Source organism: Antedon mediterranea, chromosome 2 (assembly GCF_964355755.1).
Source record: "Antedon mediterranea chromosome 2, ecAntMedi1.1, whole genome shotgun sequence".
Taxonomy (NCBI): domain Eukaryota; kingdom Metazoa; phylum Echinodermata; class Crinoidea; order Comatulida; family Antedonidae; genus Antedon; species Antedon mediterranea.
Genome location: NC_092671.1, coordinates 22,280,901 through 22,305,017, shown reverse-complemented (window position 1 = coordinate 22,305,017; position 24,117 = coordinate 22,280,901). Strand labels below are relative to the sequence as shown.

Genomic DNA, 24,117 nt, shown 5'->3' with positions numbered 1-24,117 from the left:
GTAGATTATTAATTTTTCTAACAGGGATTTTAAATTCAGGACTGTTCAATTTATCTAAATATTTAATTTTAATGATTTTCTAGGGTACATTTTCGAAAAAAAGACATTGGTTGATTTTGCCGTTAAATTACAGATTATCGTTTTGTTCAAATACATTTAATTTTACATGACAATATATTAAAACCATTTATGAATTTATTTCACTAACAATATTTTTCCGATAATCGGCTAAATTTACAAATATTGTGTTTTTCCAACACCCTAAAATTTAGCAATTTTGAACTAAATTAGAAAAGTAGGGCGCCCTCTCCGAGTCGAAATTTGACACGATTTGTCGACTGGCTGTCCCACTTAAAAAACGTAGGCGAAGAGAAGTAAGTGTTGTTTTTACTTTTTCATTATTGCACTAACTAGGCTTACCACCACCGCCGAATTTACCTGCCTGGATCGACAGGACAGGCCCCCTATGCCTAACCTCCACAAATTCTCATTTTAATGATAATAATAATAATAATGCCTTGTCAGTTTGGATTATAATATAAATGATGTGAATGAGAGGATGGTGTGTGCTGATCAGATAATGCAACAATTTTAAGTAGGCCTAGGCCTATATTATTATTTTATTTATTATATGTCAAACAACAATATGTTTTATAAAATAGCTTATGTACTTACAATAAAAAATAATTCAGGAAGGTTTATTTTTTTTATTGCTAATTCGGTTCATTCAGTAGTTAATTTATTCATGTTTGATATTATTTGCATAATAATAGTAATACAAGTTACTTTTACTTCTACAGAACTAAAGTGGTTTATTGAAAATAATATGTCCAGTGTAAATCATTTCTTGTATATTTTTTTAATAGAATATATTGAAAAGTTGCTAACTGAAGTGTTTGAAAGAAGACGAGCGAAGTCAGTCAAGATGCTCTTATGAATTATGCAAAAGCACCACCGGCCGTTAACGCCACATACCAACCGTATGACAAAGCAGACTGGGTCAAGAAAAGATGTACTCGTTTTCCAACTAAATAACATTTTAATAATCAAGGTAATAAAGTCCTTATTTGCATGTCTTACAATACACATGGTGAAATATACAGTAATTATATATGTTCTTGTCAGTATAAACTTATAAAAATAGTTTTCAAAATTTTTTTTCTTTATCCTCAATCATGAATAAACTTAACTAAATAACTCTTTTGTTTATTGTTTTAATTGTAGGAACTGAACTTTGGTGAAACTGGTCGATTTCCAATCTATGCAACTGTACAATGTGACTGTACAATGTGCTAATTAGTCATGGAATTTTGGGATATTTAAAGCCTACATATTGTTGCGCAGGAAATTCAATTCAATTCAATTCAATTAAAACTTTATTATCCCCATGGGGAAACTCTGTTGGCCTTTTCAAAAGTACAGTACATACAAATATAAAATGGATACAGTACATAAAATATAAAATACGATAAAAAAAGCCATACAAAATATACATATAAAATCCTAAAAAGTCAATTTAAAATACAACAAAAAATAAAACTAGCGCATAAAATACGATTATACGATTATATAATGAATGATATTATCATTCATTATATAATCGTATAGCGGCAGGGACGAATGAATTGCCATATCTATTTGTTTTAATTTTTCTTTGAAGGAGTCTGTCACAACGTTGACTTTTGTTAAATTTATAGTGCAGAGGATGAGCGTGGTCTTTTAAAATAATTTTCAATTTTTTAATTACTAATTCCTTATATAAAACTTCAGGTTGAATTTGTTCAGAGCCTACTATTCTACTGCCTTGTTTAACTATTTTATTAAGTAAAAGTCTATCTTTAAAACGTGAATTACCATAATAACATATTAGGCAAAAACTAAGTACACTGTTTAAGATAGAAGTATAAAAAAGTTGAAATGCATTCCTAATAGTTGACACTACGCAAGACGGAAGTATTTTTCTTTTGCCCTTCCCAAGTAGCTTCCATACCCAAGTTGTAAACCTCCGGTAGGCAACATGGCGATATAGTCTGAAAACATAAAGAAAATTGTGATTAGTTAACAAAATAAATTTACCATCTTTAATGTCTCATTACAAGACAAGAAGTTGCATTGTTTTTATGGAAACTTGCCGGACCTTTGGTAGTTGGTTTATTGAATTTGTTAATTTAATGTTGTCAGTTTTGTCATTAAAAATCTGATTTCCACTACAATACTGTTATACTTACAAACTGTTTCGTAATTAATTTGAGCGTTAATTCAAATATAGTATTTTATCAAACTTACTGATTCACTGGATGATCATCGTCAAATGGACCTTCCTGTTTAACATAATGCCAGAAGGACACTTCAAGAACATCGCGGTCCAGACAGTTGTTTTTTAACCCAGTATGCTGTGTTATGCATCCAACCGCTCCCCCATTTTCTCTACCATCTCCTCTGTCTCATAACAACATACAGACTCAACAGCAGTTGTTGCTGTACAATGTGAGCACTTGCACCTGCATAGAATCAACATTACAGCACTCAAATATATACTATATGCTGTTACTATACTAATTAATAGATGAAAATCAATATAAGCAAGGTCCTCCCAATCCCACCAAAAAAGCCCCAAACAAAAGCTAGGCTTCTGTAGCTAGCCTAGTAGAAATAGAATAAAGCCTATTACTGTGGCTAGCCTATTAGTATTGGCCTTAGTATTATAGAGTGTAGCAGCAGGCCTATAATTACGAAAAAATAATTACATTTTATTACAGTAAATATACTCAAAAGCCTAGTAAAATCAACAAATTTGATCCAAAACAAAATGTCTTTCCCACCACCTTCCTCGCTGGCCGCATATGTATGGCCGTGATTTGTGTTTTTTTTGTGTTGTCCGATGCAGTCGGCGGGGGTAGAATCACAATTGTGAAAAGGCTACACATAACATACTTAGCTAACTAACGAATAATAAAGTATTAAAATGATTTTATTATAAAAACAGAAATAAGGAAGATTTAAAGACTGTTTTACGATCGGTATTTAAACACTAACAAATATAACGTAGGCCTAGGCCGCGCCTATGACGGAGCCGATGCTAGCTAATTGATAGGCTACAGAGCCTCCCGAGCCCGCTCCTCCCGAGTAGCCTATTTAAACATACCATGTTCAATTTCCTTCTCTTTCCTCCCTTCCTTCTCTTTCCTCCCTTCCTTCTGCCTCAACATCGTCTTCTTCTTCCTCATCGTCATTTTCAAATTCCCCAGCCTTTCTCAAAGGCTCATATTGGTATGGCTGAATTTCTAACGGAAAAGTTTCTTCTTCGGAATCGGAATACATTTTGCGAGGATTGGCTTTTTCATGTACTCATCCAGCGCGATCGTTTTCAGGGAAGATAGCGAAACCCGATATGACGTCACGACTGTAAAGTTAATGAGTTGGCTCTAAACGCTCTAAATCGTATTTTCAAACGTCGATTTTAGCAGTAAAAATTGCATAAAAAATTTCAAAAAACCTAATATATATTTTAATATACCTAAACAATCATCACAAATACTCAAATAGGTGTTGACATTTCTGCTTTAACACAAAAATACCAAAGTGATTAGAATAGCTTCAAATCGCATTTGGAGACGTTTTAGACCATTTTGTGCATTTCGATGAAACTTGGTTACGCAAAAACATCAAAGTGCTAAAAATCACATTATAAACCGTTTTAGACCATTTTGAGCATATCGATAACACTTTTCACACAAAAACATCAAAGAGCACAATATAGCTTAATATCGTATTTAAAAACGTTTTAGACCATTTTGAGCATTTCTAAAAAACTTTTTCACACAAAACACCAAAGTGCTTAGAATCGCTTCAAATCGCATTTGGAGACGTTTTAGACCATTTTGTGATTTTCGAAAAAACTTAACATAAAAACATCAAAGTGCTAAGAATAGCTTCAAATCGCATTTGGAGACATTTTAGACCAATTTGTGATTTTCGAAAAAACTTGGTTACACAAAAACATCAAAGTGCTTAAAATCACATTATAAACCGTTTTAGACCATTTTGATCATTTCGATAACACTTTTCACACAAAAACATCAAAGAGCACAAAATAGCTTAATATCGTATTTAAAAACGTTTTAAACCATTTTGAGCAATTCGACAAAACTTTTTCACACAAAACACCAAAGTGTACAGAATAGCTTCAAATCGCATTTGGAGACGTTTTAGACCATTTTGTGATTTTCGAAAAAACTTGTTAACATAAAAACACCAAAGTACTTAGAATAGCTTCAAATCGCATTTGGAGACGTTTTAGACCATTTTGTGATTTTCGAAAAAACTTGTTAACATAAAAACACCAAAGTTCTTAAAATAGCTTCAAATCGCATTTGAAGACGTTTTAGACCATTTTGTGATTTTCGAAAAAACTTGTTAACACAAAAACACCAAAGTGTTTAGAAAAGCTTCAAATCGCATTTAGAGACGTTTTAGACCATTTTGGGATTTTCGAAAAAACTTGTTAAACAAAAACATCAAAGTGGTTAAAATCACATTATAAACCGTTTTAGACCATTTTGAGCATTTCGATAACACTTTTCACACAAAAACATCAAAGAGCACAAAATAGCTTAATATCGTATTTAAAAACGTTTTAGACCATTTTGAGCATTTCGACAAAACTTTTTCACACAAAACATCAAAGTGCTTAGAATAGCTTCAAATCGCATTAGGAGACGTTTTAGACCATTTTGTGATTTTCGAAAAAAACTTGTTAACATAAAAACACCAAAGTGCTTAGAATAGCTTCAAATCGCATTTGGAGACGTTTTAGACCATTTTGTAATTTTCGAAAAAACTTGTTAACATAAAAACACCAAAGTGTTTAGAATAGCTTCAAATCGCATTTGGAGACGTTTTAGACCATTTTGTGCATTTCGATGAAACTTGGTTACACAAAAACATCAAAGTGCTTAAAATCACATTATAAACCGTTTTAGACCATGTTGAGCATTTCGATAACACTTTTCACACAAAAACATCAAAGTGCACAATATAGCTTAATATTGTATTTAAAAACGTTTTAGACCATTTTGAGCATTTCGACAAAACTTTTTCACACAAAACACCAAAGTGCTTAGAATACCTTCAAATCGCATTTGGAGACGTTTTAGACCATTTTGTGATTTTCGAAAAAACTTGTTAACATAAAAACATCAAAGTGTACAGAATAGCTTCAAATCGCATTTGGAGACGTTTTAGACCATTTTGTGATATTCGAAAAAACTTGTTAACATAAAAACACCAAAGTGCTTAGAATAGCTTCAAATCGCATTAGGAGACGTTTTAGACCATTTTGTGATTTTCGAAAAAACTTGTTAACATAAAAACACCAAAGTGCTTAGAATAGCTTCAAATCGCATTTGGAGACGTTTTAGACCATTTTGTGATTTTCGAAAAAACTTGTTATCATAAAAACACCAAAATGTTTAGAATAGCTTCAAATCGCATTTGGAGACGTTTTAGACCATTTTGTGATTTTCGAAAAAAATTGTTAACACAAAAACACCAAAATGATTAGAATAGCTTCAAATCGCATTTGGAGACGTTTTAGACCATTTTGTGCATTTCGATGAAACTTGGTTACGCAAAAACATCAAAGTGCTTAAAATCACATTATAAACCGTTTTAGACCACTTTGAGCATATCGATAACACTTTTCACACAAAAACATCAAAGAGCACAATATAGCTTAATATCGTATTTAAAAACGTTTTAGACCATTTTGAGCATTTCGACAAAACTTTTTCACACAAAACATCAAAGTGCTTAGAATAGCTTCAAATCGCATTAGGAGACGTTTTAGACCATTTTGTGATTTTCGAAAAAAACTTGTTAACATAAAAACACCAAAGTGCTTAGAATAGCTTCAAATCGCATTTGGAGACGTTTTAGACCATTTTGTGATTTTCGAAAAAACATGTTATCTACTGGTTTGTGGGGTAACGGGTAATACCCAGGTTTGAGTGCTCTCAGTAGCGGGTTCCAACCTCTAGGGATATTGCTTTTTTTTATTATTTAAAATAAATATTTTTTTTGAAAATGAGATATTTTTTAGGGTTGTGAATGTCAGGCCTAAACAAATGGATCTTTTTAAAAATCAGATTGATTGATCATTCATTTCATATAAATAGGCTATTATCAGCTCTTCAGTTATCTACTGGTTTGTGGCGTAACGGGTAATGCTCAAGTTTGAGTCCTCTCACTAGTGGGTTCGAACCTCTACGGATAATTTTTATTTTTTTTTTTATTTAAAATAAATATTGTTTTTGAAAGTGAGATATTTTGAGGGTTGTAAATGTCAGGCCTAAACAAGTGAACCTTTTTTAAAATCAGAAACAAAGTTGCATGGCATTATTTTTCATTGATTGATCATTAATTTCATATAAATAGACTATTATCAGCTCTTCAGTCATCTACTGGTTTGTGGCGTAACCGGTAGTGCTCAGGTTTGAGTTCTCGCAGTAGTGGGTTCGAACCTCTACGAATATTTTTTTTCTTTTTTTTTAATTGAAAATAATATTGTTTTTGAAAGTGAGATAGTTTGAGGGTTGTAAATGTCAGGCCTAAACAAGTGAACCTTTTTTAAAATCAGAAACAAAGTTGCATGGCATTATTTTTCATTGATTTATTATTAATTTCATATAAATAGATTATTATCAGCTCTTCAGTCATCTACTGGTTTGAGGCGTAACGGGTAATGCTCAACTTTGAGTGCTCGCAGTAGTGGGTTCGAACCTCTAGAGATATTTCTTTTCTTTTTTTTTTAATTGAAAATAAATATTTTTGTTGAAAGTGAGATATTTTGAGGGTTGTAAATGTCAGGCCTAAACAAATGAACCTTTTTTAAATCAGAAACAAAGTTGCATGGCATTATTTTTCATTGATTGATCATTAATTTCATATAAATAGACTATTATCAGCTCTTCAGTTATCTACTGGTTTGTGGCGTAACGTGTAATACCCAGGTTTGAGTGCTCTCAGTAGCGGGTTCTAACCTCTAGGGATATTTCTTTTTTTTCTTATTGAAAATAAATATTTTTTTTGAAAATGAGATTTTTTTTAGGGTTGTGAATGTCAGGCCTAAACAAGTGAATCTTTTTAAAAATCAGAAACAAAGTTGCATGGTATTATTTTTCATTGATTTATTATTCATTTCATATAAATAGAGTATTATCAGCTCTTCAGTCATCTACTGGTTTGAGGCGTAACGGGTAATGCTCAAGTTTGAGTGCTCGCAGTAGTGGGTTCGAACCTCTAGAGATATTTCTTTTCTTTTTTTTTTAATTGAAAATAAATATTTTTTTTGAAAGTGAGATATTTTTAGGGTTGTAAATGTCAGGCCTAAACAAATGAACCTTTTTTAAAATCAGAAACAAAGTTGCATGGCATTATTTTTCATTGATTTATTATTTATTTCATATAAATAGAGTATTATCAGCTCTTCAGTCATCTACTGGTTTGTGGCGTAACAGGTAATGCTCAAGTTTGAGTGCTCTCACTAGTGGGTTCGAACCTCTACGGATATTTTGTTTCTTTTTTTTTTATTGAAAATAATATTATTTTTGAAAGTGAGATATTTTGAGGGTTGTAAATGTCAGGCCTAAACAAGTGAACCTTTTTTAAAATCAGAAACTAAGTTGCATGGCATTATTTTTCATTGATTGATCATTAATTTCATATAAATAGACTATTATCAGCTCTTCAGGTATCTACTGGTTTGTGGCGTAACGGGTAATACACAGGATTGAGTGCTCTCAGTAGCGGGTTCCAACCTGTAAGGATATTTTTTTTTTAATTGAAAATAAATATTGTTTTTGAAAGTGAGATATTTTGAGGGTTGTAAATGTCAGGCCTAAACAAGTGAACATTTTTTTCAATCAGAAACAAAGTTGCATGGCATTATTTTTCATTGATTGATCATTTATTTCATATATATAGACTATTATCAGCTTCTCAGTCATCTACTGGTTTGTGGCGTAACGGGTAATGCTCAGGTTTGAGTGCTCTCAGTAGTGGGTTCGAACCTATACGGGTATTTTTTTTTCTTTTTTTTTTAATTGAAAATAAATATTGTTTTTGAAAGTGAGATATTTTGAGGGTTGCAACTGTCAGGCCTAAACAAGTGAACCTTTTTTAAAATCAGAAACAAAGTTGCATGGCATTATTTTTCATTGATTGATCTTCCATTTCATATAAATAGACTATTATCAGCTCTTCAGTCATATACTGGTTTGCGGCGTAACGGGTAATGCTCAGGTTTGATTGATTTCAATAGTGAGTTCGAACTTCTAGGGATATTTTTTTTCTTTTTTTTTTGTTTGAAAATAAATATTGTTTTTGAAGGTGAGATATTTTGAGGGTTGTAAATGTCCGGCCTATACAAGTGAACCTTTTTTAAAATCAGAAACAAAGTTGCATGGCATTATTTTTCATTGATTTATTATTCATTTCATATAAATAAAGTATTATCAGCTCTTCAGTCATCTACTGGTTTGAGGCGCAACGGGTAATGCTCAAGTTTGAGTGCTCGCAGTAGTGGGATCGAACCTCTAGGGATATTTCTTTTCTTTTTTTTTTTATTGAAAATAAATTTTTTTTTTTAAAGTGAGATATTTTGAGGGTTGTAAATGTCAGGCCTAAACAAATGAACCTTTTTTAAAATCAGAAACAAAGTTGCATGGCATTATTTTTCATTGATTGATCATTAATTTCATATAAATAGACTATTATCAGCTCTTTACTTATCTACTGGTTTGTGGCGTAACGGGTAATACCCAGGTTTGAGTGCTCTCAGTAGCGAATTCTAACCTCTAGGGATATTGCTTTTTTTTTCTTATTGAAAATAAATATTTTTTGGGAAAATGAGATATTTTTTAGGGTTGTAAATGTCAGGCCTAATCAAATGGATCTTTTTTAAAATCAGAAACAAAGTTGCATGGCATTATTTTTCATTGATTGATAATTCATTTTATATAAATAGACTATTACCAGCTCTTCAGTCATCTACTGGTTTGTGGCGTAACGAGTAATGCTCAGGTTTGAGTGCTCTGAGTAGTGGGTCGAACCTCTAGGGATACTTTTTTTTTTTTTTTTTTAAATTGAAAATAAATATGGTTTTTGAAAGTGAGATATTTTGAGGGTTGTAAATGTCAGGCCTAAACAAGTGGACCTTTTTTAAAATCAGAAACAAAGTTGCATGGCATTATTTTTCAATGATTGATAATTCATTTCATATAAATAGACTATTATCAGCTCTTCAGTCATCTACTGGTTTCTGGCATAATGGGTAATGCTCAAGTTTGAGTGCTCTCACTAGTGGGTTCAAACCTCTACTGATATTTTATTTCTTTTTTTTTTAATTGAAAAAATATTGTTTTTGAAAGTGAGATATTTTGAGGGTTGTAAATGTCAGGCCAAAACAAGTGAACCTTTTTTAAAATCAGAAACAAAGTTGCATGGCATTATTTTTCATTGATTGATCAATCATTTCATATAAATAGACTATTATCAGCTCCTCAGTCACCTACTGGTTGGTGGCGTAACGGATAATGCTCAGGTTTGAGTTCTCTCAGTAGTGGGTTCGAACCTCTAGGAATTTTTTTTTTAAATTGAAAATAAATATTGTTTTTGTAAGTGAGATATTTTTAGGGTTGTAAATGTCAGGCCTAAACAAGTGAACCTTTTTTTAAATCAGAAACAAAGTTGCATGGCATTATTTTTCATTGATTGATCATTCATTTCATATAAATGGACTATTATCAGCTCCGCAGTCATCTACTGGTTTGTGGCCTAACGGATAATGCTCAGGTTTGAGTGCTTTCAGTAGTGGGTTCGAACCTCTAGGGATTTTTTTTTTTTTTAAAATTGAAAATAAATATTGTTTTTGAAAGTGAGATATTTTGAGGGTTGTAAATGTCAGGCCTAAACAAGTGGACCTTTTTTAAAATCAGAAACAAAGTTGGATGGCATTATTTTTCATTGGTTGATCATCCATTTCATATAAATAGACTATTATCAGCTCTTCAGTTATATACTGGTTTGCGGCGTAACGGGTAATGCTCAGTTTTGAGTGATTTCAATAGTGGGTTCGAACTTCTAGGGATATTTTTATTTTTTTTTTTTATTTGAAAATAAATATTGTTTTTGAAAGTGAGATATTTTGAGGGTTGTAAATGTCAGGCCTAAACAAGTGAACATTTTTTTCAATCAGAAACAAAGTTGCATGGCATTATTTTTCATTGATTGATCATTCATTTCATATATATAGACAATTATCAGCTCCTCAGTCAACTACTGGTTTGTGGCGTAACGTGTAATGCTCAGGTTTGATTGCTCTCAGTAGTGGGTACGAACCTATACGGGTATTTTTTTTTTTTTTTTTTTTAATTGAAAATAAATATTGTTTTTGAAAGTGAGATATTTTTAGGGTTGCAACTGTCAGGCCTAAACAAGTGAACCTTTTTTAAAATCAGAAACAAAGTTGCATGGCATTATTTTTCATTGATTGATCATCCATTTCATATAAATAGACTATTATCAGCTCTTCAGTCATAAAATGGTTTGCGGCGAACGGGTAATGCTCAGGTTTGAGTGATTTCAATAGTAGGTTCGAACTTCTAGGGATATTTTTTTTCTTTTTTTTTTATTTGAAAATAAATATTGTTTTTGAAAGTGAGATATTTTTAGGGTTGCAACTGTCAGGCCTAAACAAGTGAACCTTTTTTAAAATCATAAACAAAGTTGCATGGCATTATTTTTGATTGATTTATTATATATTTCATATAAATAGAGTATTATCAGCTCTTCCGTCATCTACTGGTTTGTGGCGTAGCGGGTAATGCTCAAGTTTGAGTGCTCTCACTAGAGGGTTCGAACCTCTACTGATATTTTATTTCTTTTTTTTTTTTAATTGAAAAAATATTGTTTTTGAAAGTGAGATATTTTGAGGGTTGTAAATGTCAGGCCTAAACAAGTGAACCTTTTTTAAAATCAGAAACAAAGTTGCATGGCATTATTTTTCATTGATTTATTATTAATTTCATATAAATAGAGTATTATCAGCTCTTCAGTCATCTACTGGTTTGAGGCGTAACGGGTAATGCTCAGGTTTGAGTTCTCGCAGTAGTGGGTTCGAACCTCTACGAATATTTTTTTTTTTTTTTTTTTTTTATTGAAAAAATATTGTTTTTGAAAGTGAGATATTTTGAGGGTTGTAAATGTCAGGCCTAAACAAGTGGACCTTTTTTAAAATCAGAAACAAAGTTGCATGGCATTATTTTTCATTGATTGATAATTCACTTCATATAAATAGACTATTATCAGCTCTTCAGTCATCTACTGGTTTGTGGCGTAGCGGGTAATGCTCAGGTTTGAGTGCTCTGAGTAGTGGGTCGAACCTCAAGGGATATTTTTTTTCTTTTTTTTTAAATTGAAAATAAATATGGTTTTTGAAAGTGAGATATTTTGAGGGTTTTAAATGTCAAGCCTAACCAAGTGGACCTTTTTTAAAAATCAGAAACAAAGTTGCATAACATCATTTTACATTGATGGATCATTCATTTCATATAAATAGACTGTTATCAGCTCTTCAGTCATCTACTGGTTTGTGGCGTAACCGGTAGTGCTCAGGTTTGAGTTCTCGCAGTAGTGGGTTCGAACCTCTACGAATATTTTTTTTCTTTTTTTTTTAATTGAAAATAAATATTGTTTTTGAAAGCGAGATATTTTGAGGGTTGTAAATGTCAGGCCTAAACAAGTGGACCTTTTTAAAAATCAGAAACAAAGTTGCATGGCATTATTTTTCATTGATTGATCATTCATTTCATATAAATGGACTATTATCAGCTCCGCAGTCATCTACTGGTTTGTGGCGTAACGGATAATGCTCAGGTTTGAGTGCTTTCAGTAGTGGGTTCGAACCTCTAGGGATTTTTTTTAATTTAAATTGAAAATAAATATTGTTTTTGAAAGTGAGATATTTTGAGGGTTGTAAATGTCAGGCCTAAACAAGTGGACCTTTTTTAAAATCAGAAACAAAGTTGCATGGCATTATTTTTCATTGGTTGATCATCCATTTCATATAATTAGACTATTATTAGCTCTTCAGTTATATACTGGTTTGCGGAGTAACGGGTAATGCTCAGTTTTGAGTGATTTCAATAGTGGGTTCGAAGTTCTAGGGAAATTTTTTTTTTTTTTTTTTTTTATTTGAAAATAAATATTGTTTTTGAAAGTGAGATATTTTGAGGGTTGTAGATGTCAGGCCTAAACAAGTGAACATTTTTTTCAATCAGAAACAAAGTTGGATGGCATTATTTTTCATTGATTGATCATTCATTTCATATATATAGACTATTATCAGCTCCTCAGTCATCTACTGGTTTGTGGCGTAACGTGTAATGCTCAGGTTTGAGTGCTCTCAGTAGTGGGTTCGAACCTATACGGGTATTTTTTTTTTCTTTTTTTTTTAATTGAAAATAAATATTGTTTTTGAAAGTGAGATATTTTGAGGGTTGCAACTGTCAGTCCTAAACAAGTGAACCTTTTTTAAAATCAGAAACAAAGTTGCATGGCATTATTTTTCATTGATTTATTATTAATTTCATATAAATAGAGTATTATCAGCTCTTCAGTCATCTACTGGTTTGAGGCGTAACGGGTAATGCTCAGGTTTGAGTTCTCGCAGTAGTGGGTTCGAACCTCTACGAATATTTTTTTATTTTTTTTTTTATTGAAAAAAATATTGTTTTTGAAAGTGAGATATTTTGAGGGTTGTAAATGTCAGGCCTAAACAAGTGGACCTTTTTTAAAATCAGAAACAAAGTTGCATAGCATTAGTTTTCATTGATTGATCATGAATTTCATATAAATAGACTATTATCAGCTCTTCAGTTATCTACTGGTTTGTGGCGTGACGGGTAATACCCAGGTTTGAGTGCTCTCAGTAGCGGGTTCCAACCTCTATGGATATTGCTTTTTTTTTCTTATTGAAAATAAATATTTTTTTTGAAAATGAGATATTTTTTAGGGTTGTAAATATCAGGCCTAAACAAATGGATCTTTTTTAAAATCAGAAACAAAGTTGCATGGCATTATTTTTCATTGATTGATAATTCATTTCATATAACTAGACTATTACCAGCTCTTCAGTCATCTACTGGTTTGTGGCGTAACGAGTAATGCTCAGGTTTGAGTGCTCTGAGTAGTGGGTCGAACCTCTAGGGATACTTTTTTCTTTTTTTTTTAAATTGAAAATAAATATGGTTTTTGAAAGTGAGATATTTTGAGGGTTGTAAATGTCAGGCCTAAACAAGTGGACCTTTTTTAAAATCAGAAACAAAGTTGCATGGCATTATTTTTCATTGATTGATAATTCACTTCATATAAATAGACTATTATCAGCTCTTCAGTCATCTACTGGTTTGTGGCGTAGCGGGTAATGCTCAGGTTTGAGTGCTCTGAGTAGTGGGTCGAACCTCAAGGGATTTTTTTTTTCTTTTTTTTTAAATTGAAAATAAATATGGTTTTTGAAAGTGAGATATTTTGAGGGTTTTAAATGTCAAGCCTAACCAAGTGGACCTTTTTTAAAAATCAGAAACAAAGTTGCATAACATCATTTTACATTGATGGATCATTCATTTCATATAAATAGACTGTTATCAGCTCTTCAGTCATCTACTGGTTTGTGGCGTAACCGGTAGTGCTCAGGTTTGAGTTCTCGCAGTAGTGGGTTCGAACCTCTACGAATATTTTTTTTCTTTTTTTTTTAATTGAAAATAAATATTGTTTTTGAAAGCGAGATATTTTGAGGGTTGTAAATGTCAGGCCTAAACAAGTGGACCTTTTTTAAAATCAGAAACAAAGTTGCATGGCATTATTTTTTATTGATTGATCATTCATTTCATATAAATGGACTATTATCAGCTCCGCAGTCATCTACTGGTTTGTGGCGTAACGGATAATGCTCAGGTTTGAGTGCTTTCAGTAGTGGGTTTGAACCTCTAGGGATTTTTTTTTTTTAAATTGAAAATAAATATTGTTTTTGAAAGTGAGATATTTTGAGGGTTGTAAATGTCAGGCCTAAACAAGTGAACATTTTTTTTCAATCAGAAACAAAGTTGCATGGCATTATTTTTCATTGATTGATCATTCATTTCATATATATAGACTATTATCAGCTCCTCAGTCATCTACTGGTTTGTGGCGTAACGTGTAATGCTCAGGTTTGAGTGCTCTCAGTAGTGGGTTCGAACCTATACGGGTATTTTTTTTTTCTTTTTTTTTTAATTGAAAATAAATATTGTTTTTGAAAGTGAGATATTTTGAGGGTTGCAACTGTCAGGCCTAAACAAGTGAACCTTTTTTAAAATCAGAAACAAAGTTGCATGGCATTATTTTTCATTGATTGATCATCCATTATCAGCTCTTCAGTCATCTACTGGTTTGAGGCGTAACGGGTAATGCTCAGGTTTGAGTTCTCGCAGTAGTGGGTTCGAACCTCTACGAATATTTTATTTTTTTTTTTTTATTGAAAATAAATATTGTTTTTGAAAGTGAGATATTTTGAGGGTTGTAAATGTCAGGCCTAAACAAGTGGACCTTTTTTAAAAATCAGAAACAATGTTGCATAACACCATTTTACATTGATGGATCATTCATTTCATATAAATAGACTGTTATCAGCTCTTCAGTCATCTACTGGTTTGTGGCGTAACCGGTAGTGCTCAGGTTTGAGTTCGCGCAGTAGTGGGTTCGAACCTCTACGAATATTTTTTTTCTTTTTTTTTTAATTGAAAATAAATATTGTTTTTGAAAGCGAGATATTTTGAGGGTTGTAAATGTCAGGCCTAAACAAGTGAACCTTTTTTAAAATCAGAAACAAAGTTGCATGGCATTATTTTTCATTGATTGATCATTAATTTCATATAAATAGAGTATTATCAGCTCTTCAGTCATCTACTGGTTTGAGGCGTAACGGGTATTGCTCAGGTTTGAGTTCTCGCAGTAGTGGGTTCGAACCTCTATGAATATTTTATTATTTTTTTTTTTATTGAAAATAAATATTGTTTTTGAAAGTGAGATATTTTGAGGGTTGTAAATGTCAGGCCTAAACAAGTGGACATTTTTTAAAATCAGAAACAAAGTTGCATGGCATTATTTTTCATTGATTTATTATTTATTTCATATAAATAGAGTATTATCAGCTCTTCAGTCATCTACTGGTTTGTGGCGTAACGGGTAATGCTCAAGTTTGAGTGCTCTCACTAGTGGGTTCGAACTTCTAGGGATATTTTTTTTCTTTTTTTTTTATTTGAAAATAAATATTGTTTTTGAAGGTGAGATATTTTGAGGGTTGTAAATGTCAGGCCTAAACAAGTGAACCTTTTTTAAAATCAGAAACAAAGTTGCATGGCATTATTTTTCATTGATTTATTATTCATTTCATATAAATAGAGTATTATCAGCTCTTCAGTCATCTACTGGTTTGAGGCGTAACGGGTAATGCTCAAGTTTGAGTGCTCGCAGTAGTGGGTTCGAACCTCTAGGGATATTTCTTTTCTTTTTTTTTTTTTATTGAAAATAAATATTTTTTTTGAAGGTGAGATATTTTGAGGGTTGTAAATGTCAGGCCTAAACAAGTGGACCTTTTTTAAAATCAGAAACAAAGTTGCATGGCATTATTTTTCATTGATTGATCATTCATTTCATATAAATGGACTATTATCAGCTCCGCAGTCATCTACTGGTTTGTGGCGTAACGGATAATGCTCAGGTTTGAGTGCTTTCAGTAGTGGGTTCGAACCTATACGGGTATTTTTTTTTTCTTTTTTTTTTAATTGAAAATAAATATTGTTTTTGAAAGCGAGATATTTTGATGGTTGTAAATGTCAGGCCTAAACAAGTGGACCTTTTTTAAAATCAGAAACAAAGTTGCATGGCATTATTTTTCATTGATTGATCATTCATTTCATATAAATGGACTATTATCAGCTCCGCAGTCATCTACTGGTTTGTGGCGTAACGGATAATGCTCAGGTTTGAGTGCTTTCAGTAGTGGGTTCGAACCTCTAGGGATTTTTTTTTTTTTAAATTGAAAATAAATATTGTTTTTGAAAGTGAGATATTTTGAGGGTTGTAAATGTCAGGCCTAAACAAGTGGACCTTTTTTAAAATCAGAAACAAAGTTGCATGGCATTATTTTTCATTGGTTGATCATCCATTTCATATAAATAGACTATTATCAGCTCTTCAGTTATATACTGGTTTGCGGAGTAACGGGTAAATCTCAGTTTTGAGTGATTTCAATAGTGGGTTCGAACTTCTAGGGAAATTTTTTTTTTTTTTTTTTTTTTATTTGAAAATAAATATTGTTTTTGAAAGTGAGATATTTTGAGGGTTGTAAATGTCAGGCCTAAACAAGTGAACATTTTTTTTCAATCAGAAACAAAGTTGCATGGCATTATTTTTCATTGATTGATCATTCATTTCATATATATAGACTATTATCAGCTCCTCAGTCATCTACTGGTTTGTGGCGTAACGTGTAATGCTCAGGTTTGAGTGCTCTCAGTAGTGTGTTCGAACCTATACGGGTATTTTTTTTTCTTTTTTTTTTAATTGTAAATATTTTTATTTTTTTTATTTTTTATTTCAACTTTATTTATAGAGGGTAACCCTTCCAGCTGAACCCGCAGGCCAGCTGATATTCAGGGGCCCTCTTGAAAATGACAAAATATATAAAACTATACTTAACTAATACGAATCTACTATATACATTTAAATTTAAAACTATTATATAAAAAAATAATTATCCAAAAAAAAAAAAAAAAATTCAATTAAACAATTACGATAAAATGTGTTTTTTAAAATTAAATTTAAACGAGTTAATATTGGTACATTCTTTCAAAACAGAAGGTAATATATATAAAATACAAGCAGAATAAATAAAAGAGCGCCGGAAACATTCCAATTTAACTTTGGGTACCAGTAAGTCTCCCCTGGAAGCAGCCCTAGTCCTCATAGAGTGTATCGGAACAGTGGAAAATCGTTGGGTGATGTATCGAGGGGCAATATTGTTCATGGCTTTAAAAGCTAGGCAGCCTACCTGGTACTGCACCCTCTGTGACACATTCATGATGTGTAGAGATGTTAGAAGAATGTGAGTGCTGGTGCGAGGCGGAGCTTGAAGAACAACACGCATAGCGCGATTTTGAAGTTTTTGAATCTTATTAATGTTTGTTTTACTTCCGGTGCCCCAGAGAAGAGCACCGTAGTCAATGTGTGGTAAAATTAATGTGTTGTAAAATAAATGTGCTGTACGTTTGTCAAGATATTTTCTAATTCGTGCAAGTGTGTGGATTTTGAAAGAAAGTGTAGAGCTCAACTTACTGACATGGGTATGCCAGTTAAGTTGATTGTCAATGTGTACACCTAAGTGTTTGTGGTTAGTTACAACTTTGATCGGTTGTGCAGCAATCGATACGTCTATTGTTTTGTGTTTAAGCCGCTGAGGGACGCCAATTAACATCGCCTCAGTTTTGTCAGTGTGTAATGATAATCGGTTAGAGGTGAGCCATGTGTTAATTAGTGAGAGGTCAGATTTGATGTTTCTGTTAATTATATGTATGTTAGAGTGCGAATAATAGAGGGTGGAATCATCAGCATAAAGATCAAGAGTGCCATGTTCTGGAACAGTGGCAAGGTCATTGATGTAAATTGTGAATAACAAGAGTGCAAGAATGGACCCCTGAGGTATACCGTGTGTTATGGTGAGAAAATTAGAATAAGTGTTTTTGAATTTAACTGTTTGAGTGCGGTTAGTTAGACATGATGTGAACCACTCGATGCCAGATGAGGATACACCACACCGAGTCAATTTTCTAAGCATGATCTTGTGGTTGACCGTGTCAAAAGCTTTTCTTAAATCTATGAAAACTGACCCGGTGAGGCGACCCCCATTCATAGCATCGAGCCAGTTGTCACATGTGTTAGTAAGTGCTGTAGTGGTAGAGAAGTGTTTCCTAAAGCCTGATTGGTTATCTGAGAGAATGTTCTGTGCTGTAAGATAGTCATAGAGTTGGATATGAGCAGCGCGTTCAATGATTTTAGAGAGGATTGGTAAAACGGATATAGGTCGATAATTGTTGAGTTCGTCCTTGGCCCCACTTTTATATATGGGAACAACTTTGGCGATTTTTAGGTCATTTGGAAAAATACCAGATGAAAGTGAAAGATTACAGATAAATGTCACAGAAGGCGCAATAACAGGGGCTGCCAACTTGAGCAATTTGATAGGGTAACAATTTACTCCAAGCGACGTTCCACAGTCCAATCGACTAAGCTGCTCCAGGACAGACTCACAAGATACCCTCTGAAAATCAAATTGAGAATCAAATAAAGGTAAATAAGAACATGGATCAACATTATTAGCTGCAAGTGCATTGTCAAGATGAGTAGCTATATTTACAAAATAATCATTATATGCATTACTAATTTCATTTTCATTACAAGAAGCATGACCATTGATCCTAACAGAAGATGGCAACCAGTTAGACTTTGATGAGATCAAATGTTTCATTCCTTTCCACATCTTGCTGGTGTCATTCGCAGATTCAATTAAAAAGTTCCTATAATAATTAACTTTTGACTTTCTACACATTTTATTAATCTGATTTCTTAATTTTTTAATTTGTAACCATAGTTCAGCTTGACCGTTTGGTTTTGCCTTTGACTTTAATCTATCACGTTCGTGCATCAGAATCAATATGTCATCACGACCTTTTAACCACAAGGGCAAACTTTTTTTAAAACGTTTCGTTTTTTCTGGAGCATGGACATTAATAACTCCACCAAGGAAATTGTGAAGAACTTTTAAACAGACGTTCACGTCATCAAGTTGAGGAATTATGTTCCAAGGTAGTTTTTTCAGGTCATTAATGAAGTTATCCTCGTTGAAATTTCGGAAGTCCCTGAAGGTCCGCTGATCATGTACATTCTTGGGAGGTTTGATACGTATTGATGTAAAAATAAAGTCATGATCACTTATGTCTGAAGACAACGTTGTATTGTTGTCGTGTAATTCCTTGTTGGTTGTGAGTATAACATCAATTAACGTTTGAGAGTCTCTGGTCGTACGCGTTGCATTCAGGATAATCTGTGTCAGATTGAATAAGTCCATGATATGCATGAGACTGTTTCTATTCCTGTGTGGTTTCAGCATGTCCACATTAAGATCGCCTAGCATGATGAAATCCTTGGAATCACAATAGTCTTCCAGGAAACTCTCAAGATGAGTAAAATATATCGCAGGCGAGTTTGGGGGTCTGTAGACAACTGATGCCCGTATTACGACTGAAGCCACATGAATTTCTACAAGAAGGGATTCGATACTAGCATGTTTAGGATCCACGATTAACTGGGTAAAAGACAATGAGCTGGCAATAAACATTGCCACCCCTCCTCCATGTCTATTCCTATCACGGCGAAGGAGAGTATACCCAGGTAGTGATACTTCATTATCGTGAATTATATCCGAGAGTTTAGTCTCCGAAATTGCCAAAATATGTAGTTGAGTACGATGCAATAACAGTCGGAGTTGATCGATTTTGTCCGTTAAACTGTTTATATTGATGTGCGCAATTCGTAATCCCTTGCATTGATTTATAAAATCAAACGTTGGGGATCTCCGGCTGCCACCTGCATTCAAATCAAGCTGGGTATTCCTTCGAAGTACTTGAGCTTGATTGTTGTTGTTGCAAACAATGGTATTCGTTCCGGGTTGATGATTACTATTTCCGTAATGTCTGCCATTTTGTGGACCAGGGTTTAATTCAATATCTCCACACATACATAATTCTGACATGTTAAATGTACTTTGAGAGTTATGATAGTATCGGATGGGCGCATTGAAAAATTTGCGTTTGAAAGTCCCGCTATACATATTTATACGCTTCAGATCGTGTAGAGCATTATATGTATCCGGCCTTGCTGTCGCCTGCGACAACTCGATGTAGGAGAGCGATAATGAAATTGATATAGGCTTACCGATAAAATCACTGTCGTATGTCCAATTTAGTCCATTAAAACGGTCATTGTTCGCCAATCCATAAACAATATCATAATCATACTTCTTGTATCGGTAGGATCCATAATATATGAACCCAGATACAGCAATTAATGAAAGTAATGATAGAGTATAAAGACCCATCGTGCCTAGTCCCGTGCTACCATAAATATTGTTTTTGAAAGTGAGATATTTTGAGGGTTGCAACTGTCAGGCCTAAACAAGTGAACCTTTTTTAAAATCAGAAACAAAGTTGCATGGCATTATTTTTCATTGATTTATTATTAATTTCATATAAATAGAGTATTATCAGCTCTTCAGTCATCTACTGGTTTGAGGCGTAACGGGTAATGCTCAGGTTTGAGTTCTCGCAGTAGTGGGTTCGAACCTCTACGAATATTTTTTTATTTATTTTTTTTTTATTGAAATAAATATTGTTTTTGAAAGTGAGATATTTTGAGGGTTGTAAATGTCAGGCCTAAACAAGTGGACCTTTTTTAAAATCAGAAACAAAGTTGCATGGCATTATTTTTCATTGGTTGATCATCCATTTCATATAAATAGACTATTATCAGCTCTTCAGTTATATACTGGTTTGCGGAGTAACGGGTAATGCTCAGTTTTGAGTGATTTCAATAGTGGGTTCGAACTTCTAGGGATATTTTTTTTTTATTTTTTTTATTTGAAAATAAATATTGTTTTTGAAAGTGAGATATTTTGAGGGTTGTAAATGTCAGGCCTAAACAAGTGAACATTTTTTTCAATCAGAAACAAAGTTGCATGGCATTATTTTTCATTGATTGATCATTCATTTCATATATATAGACTATTATCAGCTCCTCAGTCATCTACTGGTTTGTGGCGTAACTTGTAATGCTCAGGTTTGAGTGCTCTCAGTAGTGGGTTCGAACCTATACGGGTATTTTTTTTTCTTTTTTTTTTAATTGAAAATAAATATTGTTTTTGAAAGTGAGATATTTTGAGGGTTGCAACTGTCAGGCCTAAACAAGTGAACCTTTTTTAAAATCAGAAACAAAGTTGCATGGCATTATTTTTCATTGATTGATCATCCATTTCATATTAATAGACTATTATCAGCTCTTCAGTCATAAAATGGTTTGCGGCGAACGGTTAATGCTCAGGTTTGAGTGATTTCAATAGTAGGTTCGAACTTCTAGGGATATTTTTTTTCTTTTTTTTTTTTTATTGAAAAAAATATTGTTTTTGAAAGTGAGATATTTTGAGGGTTGTAAATGTCAGGCCTAAACAAGTGGACCTTTTTTAAAATCAGAAACAAAGTTGCATGGCATTATTTTTCATTGATTGATCATGAATTTCATATAAATAGACTATTATCAGCTCTTCAGTTATCTACTGGTTTGTGGCGTAACGGGTAATACCCAGGTTTGAGTGCTCTCAGTAGCGGGTTCCAACCTCTATGGATATTGCATTTTTTTTTCTTATTGAAAATAAATATTTTTTTTGAAAATGAGATATTTTTTAGGGTTGTAAATATCAGGCCTAAACAAATGGATCTTTCTTAAAATCAGAAACAAAGTTGCATGGCATTATTTTTCATTGATTGATAATTCATTTCATATAAATAGACTATTACCAGCTCTTCAGTCATCTACTGGTTTGTGGCGTAACGAGTAATGCTCAGGTTTGAGTGCTCTGAGTAGTGGGTCGAACCTCTAGGGATAATTTTTTTTCTTTTTTTTTAAAATTGAAAATAAATATGGTTTTTGAAAGTGAGATATTTTGAGGGTTGTAAATGTCAGGCCTAAACAAGTGGACCTTTTTTAAAATCAGAAACAAAGTTGCATGGCATTATTTTTCATTGATTGATAATTCACTTCATATAAATAGACTATTATCAGCTCTTCAGTCATCTACTGGTTTGTGGCGTAGCGGGTAATGCTCAGGTTTGAGTGCTCTGAGTAGTGGGTCGAACCTCAAGGGATATTTTTTTTCTTTTTTTTTAAATTGAAAATAAATATGGTTTTTGAAAGTGAGATATTTTGAGGGTTTTAAATGTCAAGCCTAACCAAGTGAACCTTTTTTAAAAATCAGAAACAAAGTTGCATAACATCATTTTACATTGATGGATCATTCATTTCATATAAATAGACTGTTATCAGCTCTTCAGTCATCTACTGGTTTGTGGCGTAACCGGTAGTGCTCAGGTTTAAGTTCTCGCAGTAGTGGGTTCGAACCTCTACGAATATTTTTTTTCTTTTTTTTTTAATTGAAAATAAATATTGTTTTTGAAAGCGAGATATTTTGAGGGTTGTAAATGTCAGGCCTAAACAAGTGGACCTTTTTTAAAATCAGAAACAAAGTTGCATGGCATTATTTTTCATTGATTGATCATTCATTTCATATAAATGGACTATTATCAGCTCCGCAGTCATCTACTGGTTTGTGGCGTAACGGATAATGCTCAGGTTTGAGTGCTTTCAGTAGTGGGTTCGAACCTCTAGGGATTTTTTTTTTTAAATTGAAAATAAATATTGTTTTTGAAAGTGAGATATTTTGAGGGTTGTAAATGTCAGGCCTAAACAAGTGGACCTTTTTTAAAATCAGAAACAAAGTTGCATGGCATTATTTTTCATTGGTTGATCATCCATTTCATATAAATAGACTATTATCAGCTCTTCAGTTATATACTGGTTTGCGGAGTAACGGGTAATGCTCAGTTTTGAGTGATTTCAATAGTGGGTTCGAACTTCTAGGGATATTTTTTTTTTTTTTTTTATTTGAAAATAAATATTGTTTTTGAAAGTGAGATATTTTGAGGGTTGTAAATGTCAGGCCTAAACAAGTGAACATTTTTTTCAATCAGAAACAAAGTTGCATGGCATTATTTTTCATTGATTGATCATTCATTTCATATATATAGACTATTATCAGCTCCTCAGTCATCTACTGGTTTGTGGCGTAACGTGTAATGCTCAGGTTTGAGTGCTCTCAGTAGTGGGTTCGAACCTATAAGGGTATTTTTTTTTCTTTTTTTTTTAATTAAAAATAAATAATGTTTTTGAAAGTGAGATATTTTGAGGGTTGCAACTGTCAGGCCTAAACAAGTGAACCTTTTTTAAAATCAGAAACAAAGTTGCATGACATTATTTTTCATTGATTGATCATCCATTTCATATTAATAGACTATTATCAGCTCTTCAGTCATAAAATGGTTTGCGGCGAACGGTTAATGCTCAGGTTTGAGTGATTTCAATAGTAGGTTCGAACTTCTAGGGATATTTTTTTTTTTTTTTTTTATTTGAAAATAAATATTTTTTTTGAAGGTGAGATATTTGAGGGTTGTAAATGTCAGGCCTAAACAAGTGAACCTTTTTTAAAATCAGAAACAAAGTTGCATGGCATTATTTTTCATTGATGTATTATTCATTTCATATAAATAGAGTATTATCAGCTCTTCAGTCATCTACTGGTTTGAGGCGTAACGGGTAATGCTCAAGTTTGATTGCTCGCAGTAGTGGGTTTGAACCTCTAGGGATATTTCTTTTCTTTTTTTTTTTTATTGAAAATAAATATTTTTTTTGAAGGTGAGATATTTTGAGGGTTGTAAATGACAGGCCTAAACAAATGAACCTTTTTTAAAATCAGAAACAAAGTTGCATTGCATTATTTTTCATTGATTTATTATTAATTTCATATAAATAGAGTATTATCAGCTCTTCAGTCATCTACTGGTTTGAGGCGTAACGGGTAATGCTCAGGTTTGAGTTCTCGCAGTAGTGGGTTCGAACCTCTACGAATATTTTTTTTTTTTTTTTTTTTATTGAAAATAAATATTGTTTTTGAAAGTGAGATATTTTGAGGGTTGTAAATGTCAGGCCTAAACAAGTGGACCTTTTTTAAAATCAGAAACAAAGTTGCATGGCATTATTTTTCATTGATTCATTATTTATTTCATATAAATAGAGTATTATCAGCTCTTCAGTCATCTACTGGTTTGTGGCGTAACGGGTAATGCTCAAGTTTGAGTG

General features: G+C 32.6%; 1 protein-coding gene and 1 long non-coding RNA gene across 2 annotated transcripts; one reads left to right on the top strand and one right to left on the bottom strand.

The window, feature by feature from the left end:
- The first annotated feature begins 354 nt into the window (after window positions 1–354).
- Window positions 355–1,546, top strand: LOC140039772 (uncharacterized). Its single transcript, XR_011842584.1, has 3 exons — window positions 355–374; window positions 867–1,051; window positions 1,225–1,546. It is a non-coding gene; the product is annotated as an uncharacterized lncRNA (long non-coding RNA).
- A 1,604-nt stretch (window positions 1,547–3,150) lies between these two features.
- LOC140039361 (uncharacterized) lies at window positions 3,151–20,251 on the bottom strand. Its single transcript, XM_072084966.1, has 3 exons — window positions 18,578–20,251; window positions 17,434–18,415; window positions 3,151–3,302 (listed from the first exon to the last, which is right to left on the bottom strand). The coding sequence occupies exons 1-3, from the start codon at window positions 20,249–20,251 to the stop codon at window positions 3,151–3,153; spliced, it is 2,808 nt and encodes a 935-aa protein (XP_071941067.1).
- Window positions 20,252–24,117: the final 3,866 nt, after the last annotated feature.

Excerpts from the sequence above, each read along its gene's own strand:
- LOC140039361 (XM_072084966.1), bottom strand. The coding sequence starts at position 20,251 with ATGGGTCTTTATACTCTATCATTACTTTCATTAATTGCTGTATCTGGG. Across the intron at positions 18,416-18,577 it reads CTAACTGGTTGCCATCTTCT|AGGGTATCTTGTGAGTCTGT; the intron begins GTTAGGATCAAT and ends TTTGATTTTCAG. Across the intron at positions 3,303-17,433 it reads TAACTGGCATACCCATGTCA|AAGAAACTTTTCCGTTAGAA; the intron begins GTAAGTTGAGCT and ends CCGATTCCGAAG.